Source organism: Helicoverpa armigera, chromosome 21, assembly GCF_030705265.1.
Source record: "Helicoverpa armigera isolate CAAS_96S chromosome 21, ASM3070526v1, whole genome shotgun sequence".
NCBI lineage: Eukaryota > Metazoa > Arthropoda > Insecta > Lepidoptera > Noctuidae > Helicoverpa > Helicoverpa armigera.
Window position 1 is genome coordinate 350,745 of NC_087140.1, and position 17,619 is coordinate 368,363.

Here is a 17,619-nt window from a genome sequence, read left to right on the forward strand (position 1 = left end):
GAGCCTGGCAACACTGCCAGAAGGATGACGTGAAACAAAACAGATTTCACACAATCATCGACATTTAATGCAGAATCGGAGTCTTCCTTAATTCCATAGACAAACAAATTACATACTAAACTGTGTAGCTCATTCACACCGAACGATATCCGTAATATCATCAATTCATTAAATATGTATGTACGTTGTACAAATAGAAAAAACACACTTACTACTAAAATAATAGTTTATTTACAGTTTATTATGGGAGAAAATTACTATTTTTATATTTTTTCATTTAAGTTACCTCCAAATATCATATAAGCTATTTCTAAATACCTTAACTATTTACAAATAGCTTCGTATTTTTTTCCTCTAATACCATCAATAAATATTTCCAATATTAGAATTTTTATCGAGTACTTGCAATTTTAAAGTCTGGAACGTGTACATGACAGGAGACGTCGACAAATTAAGCATCGAGTATCCACTAAGCTTATACTAAGTAACCTCACGCAGCATATTGAGAAAAAACCATGCATCACAAGACAAAATTTAAACCTTAAATCACAGGTATATCGATCTGATTTATAATATATAAAAAAAAACAATAACTTACTATACAAATCGAAAAAATATACCACTCCAATAAGTCGGTTCGCAAACTGATAGTGAGTTGTAACCTAAGTGGTACGCGTTCTCGTGGCTTAGTCTCGAGCGAGTCATCTGACGCCCTCGCCCAGTAGCAGCTCTGGATCCTCCTCGAGCAACAGGTTCTGATTGTTGGTGTTGTCCTCGTTACCCTCATTGTCTTTGTTGCCGTCTGCCTCAATCTTGTACAGTATGTCGTGGCACAGTGGACACCTGTCTTGTACGTACAGCCACTTTCGTAAGCAGACACCGTGGAAGTAGTGGTTGCAGCGGGTAATCTTTGCCGAGTGCATTTCTTGGTAACATATCGCGCATACGTCGTCAAGTCTGTTCAACTGGTCGGGGGAAGCCTCGCGTAACGAATTGATCTTGTTGACGGCAGTTCGTCGCTTCATGAACACGGACCAGCCGGCTCGCGCCTCGCACCATATGTTGAAGTAGGCGTGAATGCACATCATGACCGCACGAATAGCTCCCCCAGACTCGAACAATAAGATCCAAGCGCCGTTGAAGAACAAAAATATCCCGAAACAGAACTCTATAGTGTTCCCGAACGCTCGAATGTAATACACATAGTCGTCAAGTTGCTCCCAAAATGTACTTCGGTAGGCATCGATAAGGAATAGGGAGTAGATCATGAGACTGACAATCACTTTTACTATCACCTCTATGCTGAACGCGCTCACAGCCAAAAGCCACGTGGAAATAGTATGTTGGGACCACAAATATACGAGCAAAGAGATCGGGAACATTATGAGGAACGCGCATACTCCCAGAGCTCTGATGTGCCGGTGTGTACTTGGATTGTGCGATGCGCTCAGAGACATCAGCATAGGATTCACAATGTTGTGCAAAAAGTGCAACAGAGCAGTGAACAGCAAACAGAAGTTCCTGCAAAGGCGTATAAACCTCTTCTCAGGATTCAATGATGTTAGGCCTGTCTGTAAGGCTAGTATATAGAATAGTATTGCTGACACCGTTCCTATACTTTTGTCTTCTTCCTCATCCGTTAACAAAATCCATTGGAAGAAATTACCGATGTAGTGGCAAAAGAATGAGATCACAGAAGTCATGCCGAGCACGGCAGTGATAGTTTCGCAGCCAGTTACTAGCAGCGATTTTGTCATGGAAGCGAGAGATTGTACCGCTAGTAAAGTGGACACTTTCAGACCTTCTTCGGCTTCTTCGTCATAGTTGTCTACAAGGAGCATCAGCGCGTGTTCAGCGACGCGCAGCACCCAGAACACTCGCAACACGCACGGAACATTCAACCGCATCCACTCCGTCTCTACGAGTGCTGACAGCCCGTAGTTACTGACGAACAGCCGGCCGTGCTGGTAGCCGGCGTACACCACTTGTATCACATTATATGCCGACGACCATAGCACGTACTTCACTAACAACAGCGGTAACAGTGCTGAGAACACTGGCGAGTGGTGCAAAAGATTTGGAGGAACTGGGAGCATCGCCAGAAACGAGGGCGCCATGAAACTGATCGGCAGAAGCTTCTGTATGGTCGAGTACCGCGGCCCGAGGTGCACATACTTGAATATGACGGCCAACAGGAACTGTATGGCATAATTTTGTATGACCAGAATGCCTGGTCCATCGACGTCGATGAGATTTTTAATGTTTAAGTTTAAAATGTCTTCTAAGATGCTGGTGGAATGGTGAGGTGAGTTTTCGACTAGCGTTAAGGCCTGCACCTGCTTGATGGCCGACACATTGGTCCAGTAGGACACGAAGACTAGGCCGACGGACGTCAGGTAGAGGTACACGATGATTAGGTGTTTCGTGTACAGAACGAATATGCAGAGTGCTGACATGCATCCTGAAACAGAACAGAATAAACCAATCAGAATCAAGAACTTGAATATGAATGTTTTCAGGGAGATGTGTTTACTGAATTTAAATTGGTTGTTGTTATGGATGGATGGTCAATTAATGCACTTTATTGTTATTGATTTAAAGTTGTAAAATAACAATGATTCATATATTTTACAAGCTCGTAAGCTATCTAATCAAGGTATTTAATTAATTGCTTCATACATTAATGGTTTTCCCAAGGTTTAGACTGTATCTGAAGACTTATGATGTGTTTTGTCCATACAGAGACTTTCCTTAAGAAATATCATGAACATCGGGGCAGGTAAGCTGCGTACAATGCATATGGGATTCTTTTATCAATCTAAGATGCATTGTATTAAGTCAAATAATTGTATGTATTAGAATGGCATTACAAGAAGTAGAATGTTTTAATTACATCTCAATGTAGTCTGGCAGTGACATACTTTAGTGTTTCATAACTTGATGTTCAAAATTCATTGTAAACGTCGGTCAAGGTTAGTGCGGAACCATATTTTTTTTCTAACATTTAAAACCAGTTCCGAATGATTAGATTTTAAGTTTTTATAATTAAATTGATTTGCTTTGAGTGCGTAACTAGTTCATGGGTAGAAATCCTTGTTGTCGAACTTTCTAGAAGTTTTGGGCAAGCAAAGGACATCATTTCCTAATTTGAGATCCTAAATGAAGATAGTGGTAACATTTAAATTACCTAAATTAGTTTTTTAATGGGTTAAGGAAGAAGGAAGTACAAGGAAAATTAATAATTTAGTCAAGCGAAGTATGAATTTCTTTATGACATGACTAAGCACTTACAATTAATTTTATCTGACAAGAAACAGTTATCGTAGACCACTTTTATTTCTTTTATGTTTGATATGTAAACAGAAGAAGGTAAATCCGGTTTCAATTGTTTAGATTTATGACTCATAAAAGTGCCCAAAATGTACGAGTAGACTTCTAGAGTTAAATCTAGTATGATTCAGAATTCAGTGGATAGTTATCAGGATTTTACGGTATTGATGTGTGAAATCTAATGATAGGCTATATGGTACAAAGTCCAATAAAGCAACAAAATAAGAACTATGACATTAACAAAATAACACAATAAACATAACAAAATAAGAATTATGACTGTTAAACTTTTAAGGTAGTTGGACATTGGAACCATATAACAGAATTGAAAGCTAGTTCGGATCAAATTATAAATGACGTCAGAAATAGATTTTAGGAATATAAATCACACAGGAATGCCAAGATATTTTTTTATTGAGTCAAGATGTAACGCTTTAAAGTCATTGGTCTGATTTTGGTGTCAGTCAGAGCCTTCTATCATGGGCTCGGGTAAAAAAAACTCGTTTGGCACACTTAGGAACCGGAAGCGAAAACATCACCCATTACCACAGACAATAAACTTTTAGCTAGCCATCATTCTCTCTTTGGTTTATGAATCTTCATTGCTAAATGCGATTTCAATGAAACTTATTTTCGGGTTGCCCGGGTTACTGGGTTGAGGAGGTGAGATAGGCAGTCGCTTCTTGGAAAGCACTAGTACTCAGCTGAATCCGGTTAGACTGGAAGCCGACCCCAACATAATAGGGAAAAAGGCTCGGAGGAAGAAGATTCGAGAGAAAATCATTTTTGCAACGTGGTAAAGCAGAAGTTACAGACTGTTAATGGCTAAAATCCGACTATGTTTTTTCTGGAGCCTATCTGGGTTCCACTTTTGAGAAACTCCTGCAGCCAGATATATGGAACCTGGGAGACGGTTTAAATTCCGACAGGCTATTCGGAAGCAAGAAGTAGTTTCATTTCTGTAAATCAAGGACGCAGGTAAAGTGAAAATTAGCTTGTTATAATTTTTATTTGATATATTTCATGATGTTTTAACGAAGTTTAAATCAGTTGAACAGTTAGACGCAAAAAGTATGTACCGTAATTCACATGTTGTAAGATGCCCCGTTACTTTGAGCTCTTCATAACAAACTAATATTTACAGAAAAACCACTTTAGTGAGCACTTAGCAACAAGTTGAAGCAAAAAATTTTTTTTTTGTATATTTTGGTACAAAGTTGATTGATACCTATCTTAATTATTCATTGTAACGTTTTACGTTTTTGTACTAATTATCATGAATCGAAGAGAATTGTGATATTAAATTCTAAATATAAGATAACTTTAATTGTTTATTGATTAGGAAAATAAATGGATGTATATTTGGAAATAAATGGTTAGCAAAAAAGAAATTAAATGTACGGTAGACCGCACATCAGTGGTAACTGTCATGCACCTTAACCCAATAGTAATAAGTACGATTTTCCTATAAAACTGTTACCACTGACCTGCAGTTGACTGTACTATTGACTTTTGATTATTTGTTTGTTATGTTATGAGTAGTTTAGGAATGAGTTCCGGTAATATTTGAACAGACTTGCTGTGTTTTCAGGCAAAGTAATCCAAAATGTTATTTTTTCTCAGACTATTATTAACCGAACAATGTACATGTAATGTCCTCTTACTAATCCTAAATCGTTTGAATACTCTTGCGCATCGCGGTCATTGATCTTTCCCATTAGGCCAAGTGCAATGTGAAATACAAACATTATTTGTATAAGTTCATACTCAAATAACTAGCCAAAACTCTTGATATTTAAAAGTCACGATGCAATTACATATTATCTTTGTATATCGGTAAATGTCAAAAGGGCTTAACATAAACCACGAACAAAGTATACTTGTGATGTTTTTTTAATGGCTGCGTAGGCGTTTGTAATTCTATTGTTTTAAAACAATACTGTGGTCACGAAAAACTACGCTATACCGACAGAATATATCGTTCCCTACATAGTGTACATATAGACAATGATTATTATAGGCATTGATTATAGCAACGACTGTCAAGTGAAATGTAGCAACAGTTTATAACATTGGGGACCCTACTGCAAAAACGACGAAGGGGACTAAAAGAAGTCATCACGCGTGCAAAATTGCAAACCGACTATAAATTGATAGTTATTTTATACATGGATGATTTGAAATGTGAATTGAACACATAATATGTAGTCAACATCAGGTCAGTGATAACAGTTTTATAGGAAAATCGTATTTATTACTGTTGGGTTTAGGTGCATGAAAGTTACCACTGACGTGTAGTCTACCGTACGTATGAGCCTGGTAAAATGTTCGTCTCATATTCGGATACATCCATGACCTACGTCGTTTGCCTGAACAAAACTTTATTGAGTACCATTTTAATATAGGACGTATGACGAGCTGTAATTAAAAACACGATTCTCATGACAGACATTAATAAATAATGTCAAAGATGGATGACAAACCTTTAAAACAGTTGTAAGTAAATCTTTTTAGAGGTCACAGTCAATTCTTTACAAAATACTATCAAAATCGGTTCAGTGGTTTAGCCTCGAAAACATGACAGGCAGTCATTAACATAATTTGATAATACATAGTAGTTAAGGTCGTTCAACATGCTGAGTTTATAAATAAATCAAGTTACAAGTACAAAAACCTACGGTATTTAGTTGATAAGATATAAATAGAAACTAATAGTGAAGACAGATATACAATGTTAACGATGTTATTTTTTGTCTCTCACGTATTACATAACTGTATTAACCTTTTGTCAATGATAATGTTTATTGGGTTTTATTAAGAGTAAACAAAAAAAACTTGGGAAAAATGTATAATCAAAGTTAAAGTCAAAGTATTTATTATTTGTAAAACATAGGTATACATAAAATGTAGATCTTAAAATTAAATAAAATAGTGCGCTATGCTAATCGAATTGGTATATTAACGTAAGATGCGCAAAAGACAAAAAATTACAACGTACTCCAGACACACACTAAGAACCGAGTCCCAGACTGGGCGCCATCATTTACTTTCAGCGAATTTTGTTGCAATTTCATAATATTCATCTACTATTGGCCATTAGATTGAAGCAACGGTCATTTTCTTTGACACAGTTATGACGGCGACATACCTAATTTCGAATGAGTTGATTAGATTATCCTCAGCTTTATCAGGCGTGTAGATCAAACGGACCCAACGTCTATACTCTCATTGCCTATAATCAAACCCCACTCGTATTTGAGAGGCAGATTTCTTTAACTAATCCACCAGAACATAATATCATCAATGTAAAATTATTTATCAACGGGAATTCGCCAGTAATCCAGACGAGAGTCAATCAATACACGGGTACTTAGTGACGTCACATCTTTGTCTAGCCACGCTTCCAGGCGATCGATAGCTTCCAACCTATCTACAGAGTACACGTATATACCGCATGTCTGCGTGGCTGTAGCTAGAATATCTAGACCTTTCGTTGTATGGGATGTGGGAACCAAGCCGGTTTGAGTTTATATTGGTTTTGGTTTGACTATGGGTATGCAGGTTTACACGTCATAAGAGAGGGTGCGTTGCAGTTTTGGTATGATTGCAAATGGGGCAGATTTTATGCAGAATATTTATGACGATGAAAGAGTATTTATGGACTCTAAGTACCTAATATCTTAGGTGTTTGACGTAAATACAGTTAATTGAGTTATTCGTAATCGGTCCATTGTTAAGATTTAGGAGATTGTTTTAAACAATGGTTCCAAAAATAAATCAAGTTTCTTCTGTTACGTCAAAATTTAAGTTAGTTTTTTTAACTACTGCTCTTTGGACTAACAAATCCGGATTAAAAATCGATCCTATAATCGTGATGTTCGGTGTTACAAATTCATTACATATTCGGTAGATAGGGTCATTTCGCCTGTTGGCGACCATTTAGTGCAGTTGGCAAGTTTGACGGCGATAATAAAAATGCTCCAGCACTCATTTCCATGTCAAATTTGTGTAATGTATTCCTTATATACTCTATTTTAAGATTAACTTTCAGTTGTATTAGAAATATCTTACGTTTTCTATTTAAATCGATAAACCTCAAAATTAGGCGTTTTACCCAGTTTGCGTCCACAAAATCCAATTCGCGTCCACCCATGGTCCAGTTCGCGTCCAGTAGCTTAGAAAAGGAATATAGGGGTGATTTTTTTAAGAATTAATAAAGAAAGATTGTATTAGATCAATTTCTTTATTTAACAATAAACTTAATTATTAAAAGTCAACATTATCATCATTTAAAATTCACTTTAAAAAATAAAAATAAAACTTCTCAACATTGGTTTAAGTAACTTAAAATAAGATTAAACAGTATTTTTTTTTATTAAGATATATACGTGGTTATAATTAAATTATAATTATAAATTAAATATTTAATTATAATTTAATTATAACCACGTATATATATATATATATATATATGTAGGTATATATATCTCTTAATAAAAAAATAGAAAAATTATAATTTAATTAGAACCACGTATATATCTTCATAAAAAAAATATAATTTAATTATAACCACGTATATATCTTAATAAAAAAAATGTACTGTTTAATCTTAATATATTAAGTAATTTCATTTAAGATAAGTTCTTCGGATACAGGAAAAAAGAAGGAAAAGACAACATACACAGAAGAAGACTTAAAGAAAGCATTAAATGATATTCGAGAGAAGAATAAATAGATAAAAAAATATTCAAAGAATATGCCTTGTCTGATAATTTATTGACTCAACAATTCTTTTAGTTGTATGTTTAGACAAAATTGTTATATTGTTTTGTTAATTTAATATGGCCAAAAACTTACTATAATCAACGCGGGTCTTTCCCTGTGATTTTAGGGTAAAATTAACAGAACTGATTACTGTTTATTTTTCAAGTTGCAAAATTAATTGCCTAATTTTAAGTTACTTAAACCAATGTTGAGAAAAATTATTTTTATTTTTTTAAAGTGAATTTTAAATGATGCTAATGTTGATTTTTAATTTAAAATAACAAAAAAAAATTACTGTTTAATCTTAATATATTAAACAGTACCCATGTTTTAATTATTTTTTATAAGCAAGTATTTAACGAAAACAGTGGACGCAATTTGGTTTATTAGTATAGAGGATAGTTTTAGTTCGCGTCCATTGTGGACGCAAAGTGGAAGTTTTGTAAAATTCGATGTAGTAATTCGCGTCCACCTTATTTTATTCGTTAAATATAAAAAACATTACCAAATTCATAAAAAACATTATACCTTTATTCATCATTAAACTGTAGAAATAGCTATCTATCCTAAAATTCACATAAAACAATATAAAACTTACCATCAAACACGCCGCTGCACACTAATTTTTATCTAAAATTCAACGTGTTTGCGCTTTCTTGTTGAAGAGCCTAGACTAATTATTTTTTCTAAAAGGATTGGTTGGACGCACAGAACTTTTGTCTATCTGTGCGTGCCTCTTATACATTAACGTATTAGCGGTAATGATCTTTCGTTTGATTGGTGTGTTAATTATCTTGTTTTCGAAGTTTTTTTAAAGGAGATCGGCAAAATGGACGCGAACTGGGCGATGGTCGCGAACAGGCGAAATGACCCTATATTGGATTTTGAGAATGCACATCGGCATTACATTTCAAAATTAGTTTGCCGATTTAATGATAAAATTAAGGTTATTAGACGTTTTCCTTAACATACTGCACAATAAAAAAACATGAGTTTCGAAATGTCAAAATTAAAGTAATTTGGAAGGAAATTGTGGCCTTGCTGTGGCTCATAGAATGTTATATTAGCCGTTCAGATTTAAGAAAGACTTCTATATTTTCATATCCTGATCGCCTAATCATTTAACACTTGATTTCTAACTTACATCCAGTGTTCTTTTTAATATATCACTTTCTCCGTCTACCATTTTGAACTAAATCAATGATCTCTATAGACCGTCTAGTCTAGGCAAGATACGAATCTCAGAATGTCAGCTTAGCTAGATAAAAAATGGTCTAAGAAGACAATGACCTTACAAACCTCAGTTTAGTCTACTAACCACCACGGCCAAACTTATAAGTACATAGATAACCTCGATCGATATAAAAAGTTAAAATATATAAATATTTACGCTAGGTACACAGTTCAAAGCGGTAAATAAAATAAACATATTTAAATGTGTATAAATTCTAAGTCAAGATTTTAAAGAAAAAACGTTGAAAAGAGTTATCGTCATTATTGTTGACTTAGCGGGTCTATTGGAGTGCACCAATTTTGGTAATTTTGTAATATTGGGGTCAAAGTCCAGTGGTCCAGTCGACTTTAAATTTTTTGGCGATTTTAAGTTTTGAAGATTAAAGCTTGATAAACAGAAATAGGAAGACGCAGCCATCGAAATAGCTCCTGTTGCCATTGTCACAATGATTTTTTTAGACAGGTGGGTTCTCCTTATTTTTAGCCTCAAAACTTGTACAATCTGGTTTTTTACTTTATTTATTGTTCACGATGACTTGTTAGTTTTTATGATAATCTTTGTCGACGTGTAATAGTTTACGTGTAGATAATGGCCTTGCAATGTCATCGTTCATATCAAAATCAAATTAACCTATAAAGTGCGTGGTAAGACAAAACACAGAAATTATGATAGGCAAACATTCGCATTATATGTATAGTTTGAAATAGGGTTGAGAATAAATAAACAGGTAGGTACGCATCAAGTGATTGACGCACGCGCTTGAATTAATTTGAGCCGAAAATTAAACAGTTCATTTCTAAACAGGTTTTCCGAAAAGAGATTTTACTGCTGCTGATTACGTTTCTCGTAATTACGCGGAAGTCTAAACAAAAGAATTGGGCCTTACAATATGAGGGAACTCCTTGACTCATCCAGGCCTAACATAAACCCAAAGAATCACGGGGCTATCCTTGCTTATTTATAGCACTGTTTAGTTGTTACTGAGATTAGCATGTTGAACCAAACAAATATGCCCAAATTAAATGTGATAGAGCAAAGGTCCAATCATTGTCATTGTGTTTCTATAGTATCCGGGTATTTTGTCTTTAAAACTATCGTTTACCGGTACAAACTAAAGGCTTGGTTTTCCAAATATTGACTTAACTGGTTATTTATCTCACCTCGAATAAGAGTTTACATGACGTTAAAACGTATTAGAAACATGCTGATAATGAATTAAATACATTTGCAAAATATAAATCAGGTAGCATTTTGCGTGTACTGCCATTTAATCTAATAAAACCATCAAATGCACTCCACATTTCGGCGTTGATGTTAACGAATCCTTTGCACTTACATACATATGAAAGAAAAAACGTGAGGACCGGGTCATCGAACCTAATTGTACCTTATGTTTTCCTCTTACTTGCATGCTATTATACCGCTTAATCTTTCACAAGAAACTGCAATCGCGCCTTCGAAAACCGGGGACGGTATTTGACAAAATACTTCATTGTTAATCAAGCATTTTAGTACCAGACCATGGCCATGTCAATGACCATGATATAATAGATGAAGGGGATATGAAGTAGTGCCAGGTGTCCAAGAGCGAAGTCGAAGAAAGGCGACCAATGTCTGGAGTCCATAGCAGGAATCAGGATAGAGAGATTAGCTGACTGTGCCAATAACTTCAAATAATGCCCATTGAACGACGCAAGGGTGTGGCCCTATTACACCATGATTAAACCATCACTGTTTATGTACCGTGGCTCTGAAACTAATCTAGATACACCAATATCCTATAACTATTCAAAGATGATGATTCGCATACTTAATAATTTTACTATACTTACGTCTCTCATATACGTTGTGTAAATTGTGCTAAAATATTTTGATTCCAAAGTCCACTCAAATACTCCGAAAATTAACATGGGGAATCCCAACAAACTTTGGCCGAATTCGTTGTTTAAGATCACTAAACCACGAGTTAGTCAAAATTTTGGCATATATATCTTATCATCATACTGTCAATCCCTTATCCCAATTTACATTTGTAATCGGCGCAGCATGTCTTCTACTTCCGTACTTCTGTCTGATGTCATCTCACAAATAAACTTTCCTGCCATAAATATTCTCTTTCACATGATCCATATATCCATCCTTTTTTGTTAACCATCCCCTTCTATGACCTAGTGAATCTATGCTTTATTATATTGTTGACCACTACGAAAACATTATTATCCGCTTTCAGAATTTTACTTCTCTAAAACTACATGTTCCGCTGACGTCTTGTAACTTCTAGACCTTAACAATACCAGTTACGTCTAGTAAGTTCATAAACCTATTATTTAACAGCCAACAGACAGTCGCCGGAACAGTGGAGGGAAGTACAAATTAAGGGGAACGCCGGTCAAATTGTAAGTAACGCGATATTTCAGGATACGAGCGGTAATCGGCGCGGTTTCTTTGAATTAACATTGTAAAATTAAACAGTTTATTGAACTGTTTGGGTTGGTTGTTGAGGCATGAAAGGCAGCTACATCACTTTTCTTGGATCTAAATCTATACTAATAAGAAACATTTTTATATGTTTATACACTAAGGGCTCCAAACCTACTATAAGGACTTGAAAATTTTTATTGGCTGTTGGAAAGATACATTATCTATGAGTAACTTAGGCTATATTTTGTACAGAAACAAATTTCTACAGGACACAGTTAAACCAGGAGAAAAAGCTAGCCTTCAATAATTAAGTCTATTCTAATGATTATTGCATGAAATGTAATAATTTTGATTATTATTTTGTGTAAAAATTTGAAAGTATTTTTAGATATTAATTTAAGTTACCCTTGGCATTTGAATAATGTATGAAACTTACATTTTGGATTTGAAAGTAAAACGCAGTAAATACACATACAAAAATCTGACTCTTTTTCAAGCTGCATGATGAATCATCATTCAAAATTAAAGTTTGTATGTTATTATGTTTATGGTGCCACAAGTTTTGAGATTACTAAGAATACTGAACAGGTTTTATATGTGATTAGTGGAATTTTTATTTCTACGACTTAGGTATTTCAAAACAAAGTATAAATTGGTTCAGATTGATTATAAAGACAGGTGAGGTACAAAATATTAAAGGGTTTAAGCATTTATTTATGCCCAGTTCCTATAAAAAGATATGATTTATCTTGCTTATATATGGATGGCAGTTTTTTCTCATAGGCCTCATATCAATATTCTCAAAGTTACCACCCGTAAGCAAAACAAAGTGTTTCTTATTTATTTAAACGGGGCATTTGTGTTTTATCAGTCCTATATATAATATTTCAGGTGTTACATCAGCTTCAGCTATCAGCTACACTTTTTAATACACTTCCCAAAAAGAAGGATCTCAAATGTTCTTATTGTCATCAGGTATATGACATAGATTATGGAAAGTCTGATAAATAGAGGGCAACTCTTGAAAGTTATATGGACATGCATCTAGAAAAGCAAGGTCTAGCAAGTGTGAGATAAAAATATAAATTTAGTTTATAGTCTTTGTATTTCTATGGGAATGAGGTTAGTGTGGTTATGCAGATTTAAACGGTTTTTTTTTTTGCACCTTAGGCTGAGGATAAAACATGTTTTATACAATAGAATGTTTGTATTTGTTTAAAGTTTCATGAAATTGTATTATTTGTATGAATGTCTTAAAGCTGGAGAGTGGAGAAATTGCCTGAACGCCTAAGCTCACAAGTGATTGGACTAATTTATAAAACCAAACACTTTGGGATACATGGACTATTCTTTTAACAAGGCGGGTATAAAATCAAAATCAAATATCATTTATTCAAACTAGGCTGCAAGACAGCACTTTTTAAATGTAAGGAATTTACAATAGACAGCCAACACTTCCTATGTGTTTTTGCTGGGAAGAAGTGGCACAACAAACTCCCAACAACCTTAAACATTGTTTGATATATAAATTTGTATACATAGTTCCATGTATATTATTTGATATATAGTTCCATGGGAGAAGTTCCTGGCAGAAGTTTCAATCAATTGTAGTTTCATTCTTACATTTTATTGCTGTGCTCAAAAGGTTTAACTGTAAGTATTTTAGAATAGGATATTTCCCCAAAGACATAGGGCCTAATTTTACACTAACGTTAAAACAAAATAACTTGCAATTACTTAATTATAATGTATATTTATGTATTTCTATGCTTCAACACTTGGTATCGAGTGTTTGGACCGCATTGTATGCTAATCAGCTAAACTATGTTTAACGTACATACCTATGAATTGGATAATAGACATTTTTCAACACGTTTTCATACTGAAAAATTGAAAGCGGAGATTACGTATTTCAGGTAATTGTTGGAAATAATAGCGTTATATAAGAATTTTGGTGGGTTACCACATTTAAGTGCAGCAGCAATTTATTTTAAAGTGTTTTGATTCATATCTTATAGATGGGTTATGTAGTGAACGTTTTTCATAAGTGCATTCACATTCACTGCATATTTGTGATAATTACAATAACCTACTTCAAGTTTATTTTAGTAAGTTGAAAATTCAAACCAATTTTTTTTTATTTTGATAATATTTGAAATACATGCTGTTTTTAACCTTAAGTTTTATCAATGGTATTATCAGTATGAAGTAAGTATGAAGGTAAATATAAAAAGTCTGTTCAATGGTGGGAACTTCATTATTTTCTTGATTTCTGTTTCTATTTTGAGGTAGTGTTTAATTCAGGTTATCAGGAGAGATCAGAGGACATTGCATAGAGGGCTTGTGGTGTGGTATTTTTTTGTATGACAAAGGATTTAGGAACCTTCAAGATTCAAGTCCAACCTTGTTACAAGTTTAACAGTACAAATTTAACAAAATAGAAACCACATTCTGTACACATTGCCACGACAGAATAAACACAACAATTTCGAAAGGGAACCTCAAGTTTCGAAACTATTTTAAAGGCTGAATGTTGCAACGCCAGTGCTCGCAAATAAAACGTCACTTACCTAAACAGCACACGAGGAATTTGACGATAGTGAAGAAGAACGCGTTGTAGAAATTCGCGTCGTAGTAATTGACATCTGGATCGGAGATGTCGACCGCCACTCCGTCCACTGTGATGTTGCTGAGCACGGAGCCCTCCTCGCCCGAGGACACCGGCAGCCCCAGGCTGATCTTGAGGAACTCATCCACCACAAACAGCGGCGGCACCCGCAGCAGCACCTCCACTAGTGCCAGGGCCTTCGACCTCAACGACATTATTCATTTATGCAGACCTTTGCACACGTTAACACTGATAATTTAGCACTCACAGCCAAAACAACGGGCTTACACTGTAAACTTTCACGGGATGTTTTTGATTGATTTATTTTGTACCTTTATAAACTTATTTGATGTCACCAATAATAATGCGAAAATAATGACTGAAATTTTTGCGACAATAAAAATTTGACATTACAAATTTAGATGTTGCCAGACTAGTGAGGTTGCCAGCACACGTAGTGCGACCTTTCTACTAACTGATATAAAAACTTGAAACTGATTGCAAAACAAAAAATAAAATACAGATTTACAATGCGCGACCTTAATTCGCACAATATGAAGAAAAAAAACTAAGCACGTTAAAATGATAGCGCCGCATTTATTGAACTCATTGAGGTGTGCGTATAGCTTTACTGATCTCGGGCGTTTAGTTATCTTGTTGTAAACTTTGATATTTTGGTTTATTGGATCGTTGAACTTGTGATTTATGACTATGACTGATACTTAAATTAAAATATTTTTTGACAGGGGAATAATTATATATATATATATGTATATTAGTGGACTGTCCTTCACCTGGTGTATTTAGTTGTGGCTCTTACCGGTAAAAAAAAATCACCTCGTGTTTCCTTCTACTATCTTTCATCGAGGGCACGGGTATTATCAAAGCATTCTTGCATATCCCCACATATTTTCGCCCGTCAGATGTTCTCTGCGGCCTTCACCCAGCGGCCGCAGTAGACTCCACTAAGAGGGGCATGCAACACTACCCTGTATCGAGGCTTGTTTCTGTTCGACCGACTGACGCATAGGTAGTCGCGCACGTCTACTTAGCAGGGGCGCGATTCTCCTAATTTTACTTAAGCGACATACGATTCACGTTCGACTCGATTCGACTGAGATCCGATTCCGACTCGATTACGATTGACGCGTATGTGGCATTCCGCTATTTTTTCTTTGAAATAAACGTTTTTATCCTTTTCTGTCATTCAATAATGAATCATTTTGTCTGCAAATGATTTACGATTGCAAAATGATTGTATAGCAAACTACCGTATAGACCAAAATTACCAAAATAGCAGACCAATCGCACACCAATCAAATGTCAATCGAATACGATTGGTCTTTTATTAGTAGCAGAATGCCCGATATGGTTAAAACTGCTATTGCGATCATATTGCGATTAGATTTCTATTCGATTTTGAAATTGTTAACTTGGCAGAATCGGGCCTCTGATGGAGTCCCCGATAAGGAACAGGACTCTTGTTCCGGGGATTCCTCGATCATACACATTAAATGTAGGTATTTAGGTTTACTGTTATCGTTTGCTACCTGTCTTTCTATTAACAGATTAAGTATATCTTACACTCATCGTCGTCCTAATCCCGTGCCAGATAGTATTATATGTAAAATCATTGCTTATCACATAGTTTAACATACTTTTTAGTAGTTGTAAGTAGTTACGAGCATTTTTATTAAATCCAATAAAGATATTTTCTCTTCTGCTTCGTATCCCATCCCACACTTCAAGTCGCTATGATGGATCATTCACTGTTCGTGCTGTTAGGCTGTGGAATACCCTTCCGCATTCTATACGCGAGAGCTCATCATTGGATATGTTTAAGAGACGAGTTAAGGAACATTATTTATCAACATGACCTTTGTATATTTGTGTATATATTATATTGTATATATTATATTGTATATATTTCATGTAATTATAAAAGGTATATATTTAATTTATTATAAGGAATTATTAATATAGATTCTTTTTATTAGTATAAAGTTGCACATTTGCCCTACCCCATCAAATCACTCTTTCACTCTAAGGTTGGCTGGAAGAGAACCCAGCACTGGGTTAAGCTCGCCATTGTACGTTATCTCTCTGTATTCAGTGTGTCTCTCTGTATTTATGTGTGCAATAAAGAATAATATTTTATTAAGTATTTTAATTATTTTTTTGACCTTCCTATTATACTTAGTAGAGACTGCCTTGGTGGTCCTGTGGTCGCACGCGCTACTGCTGTGCACCAGGTTCCGGGTTCAATTCCCACACTGAAATCGTTATATGGTTTTTGGATACTTTCTCAAAGCAGTTTAATGTCGGTCAGTACGTCAGCACGGTAATGTCGGTCGCATCGGCTTGCCGCCCCATCGAGCTATGAGAGTGAAGGAATAAAGAGTACACCTATGTTTTCCCATATGCTTGCACTATAATATGTCGCCGCCGAAATCGGTCTTGCCATTACTACTAGGAGCTATTTTCCCTATCCTGAACACCGCCGTTATACGTTATAGCTATTCTGTTAGGTAGGTAGTGTAGGTACCTACTAACTAGAATTTACATAGAACTGTTGACTAAATAACGAATACAGAGATTCGCATTTGGCCGGTATTTTTTTCCATATCAGTCAGTGTCCTAGATTAAAAAAAAATAGGAAATGGGCTGTTATTTACTTATAAGATTAGTCTATCAGTTCCAATATCTTATGATGATAAGTCTAGAATTTAATGATTGTTTATTTTCTAAAAATAGCGGAGCAGTGATTCAGAAAATAAAAATTGTGTCAATACGTAAACGTTTAGCTTCTGAGCTAAATAAATCTTTATTTCATATTATTGCATAATGTTTATTAATGCTCCAAAATGTCTTCTAACAGTAAGAGATAGCGAGACGTCCCGTAGCGAGCGAAGTGAAATATTGACCACCACAATGACCACTATCACTCTGTCCATAGGTATAAACCTAGACCTACAGCAAAATTAGACGCACAAGAAGGCATATTGGAAAAATGTGGGGTAGGTGGTAGAAGCTAGAATAATGAATTCAGACAACCACTGCTACGAAATTCCTGATTCCGATGACGTAATACTGGCGACTCATTTTATAAAACCTCATTTCTCTTTCCATAAACAAACTGCTATAGAATTAGAAATTATTTTAATGAAAACGTGCAAAACTTTTTGAAAGTGAATAAATAAAAAGCTTGGAAAGAAAAGAAAGCTAACCGGTAAAGTTTGGAAAAGCGGTGGAACTGAATCGA

The 17,619-nt window shown here is 35.0% G+C and overlaps 1 protein-coding gene across 1 annotated transcript; it reads right to left on the minus strand.

Annotated features, from left to right (window-relative positions):
- Window positions 1-555: 555 nt before the first annotated feature.
- On the minus strand, window positions 556-14,737 carry LOC126056307 (protein TRC8 homolog). The gene is made up of 2 exons (XM_049848945.2): window positions 14,320-14,737; window positions 556-2,461 (listed from the first exon to the last, which is right to left on the minus strand). The coding sequence occupies exons 1-2, from the start codon at window positions 14,570-14,572 to the stop codon at window positions 702-704; spliced, it is 2,013 nt and encodes a 670-aa protein (XP_049704902.1). The 5' UTR covers window positions 14,573-14,737; the 3' UTR covers window positions 556-701.
- Window positions 14,738-17,619: the final 2,882 nt, after the last annotated feature.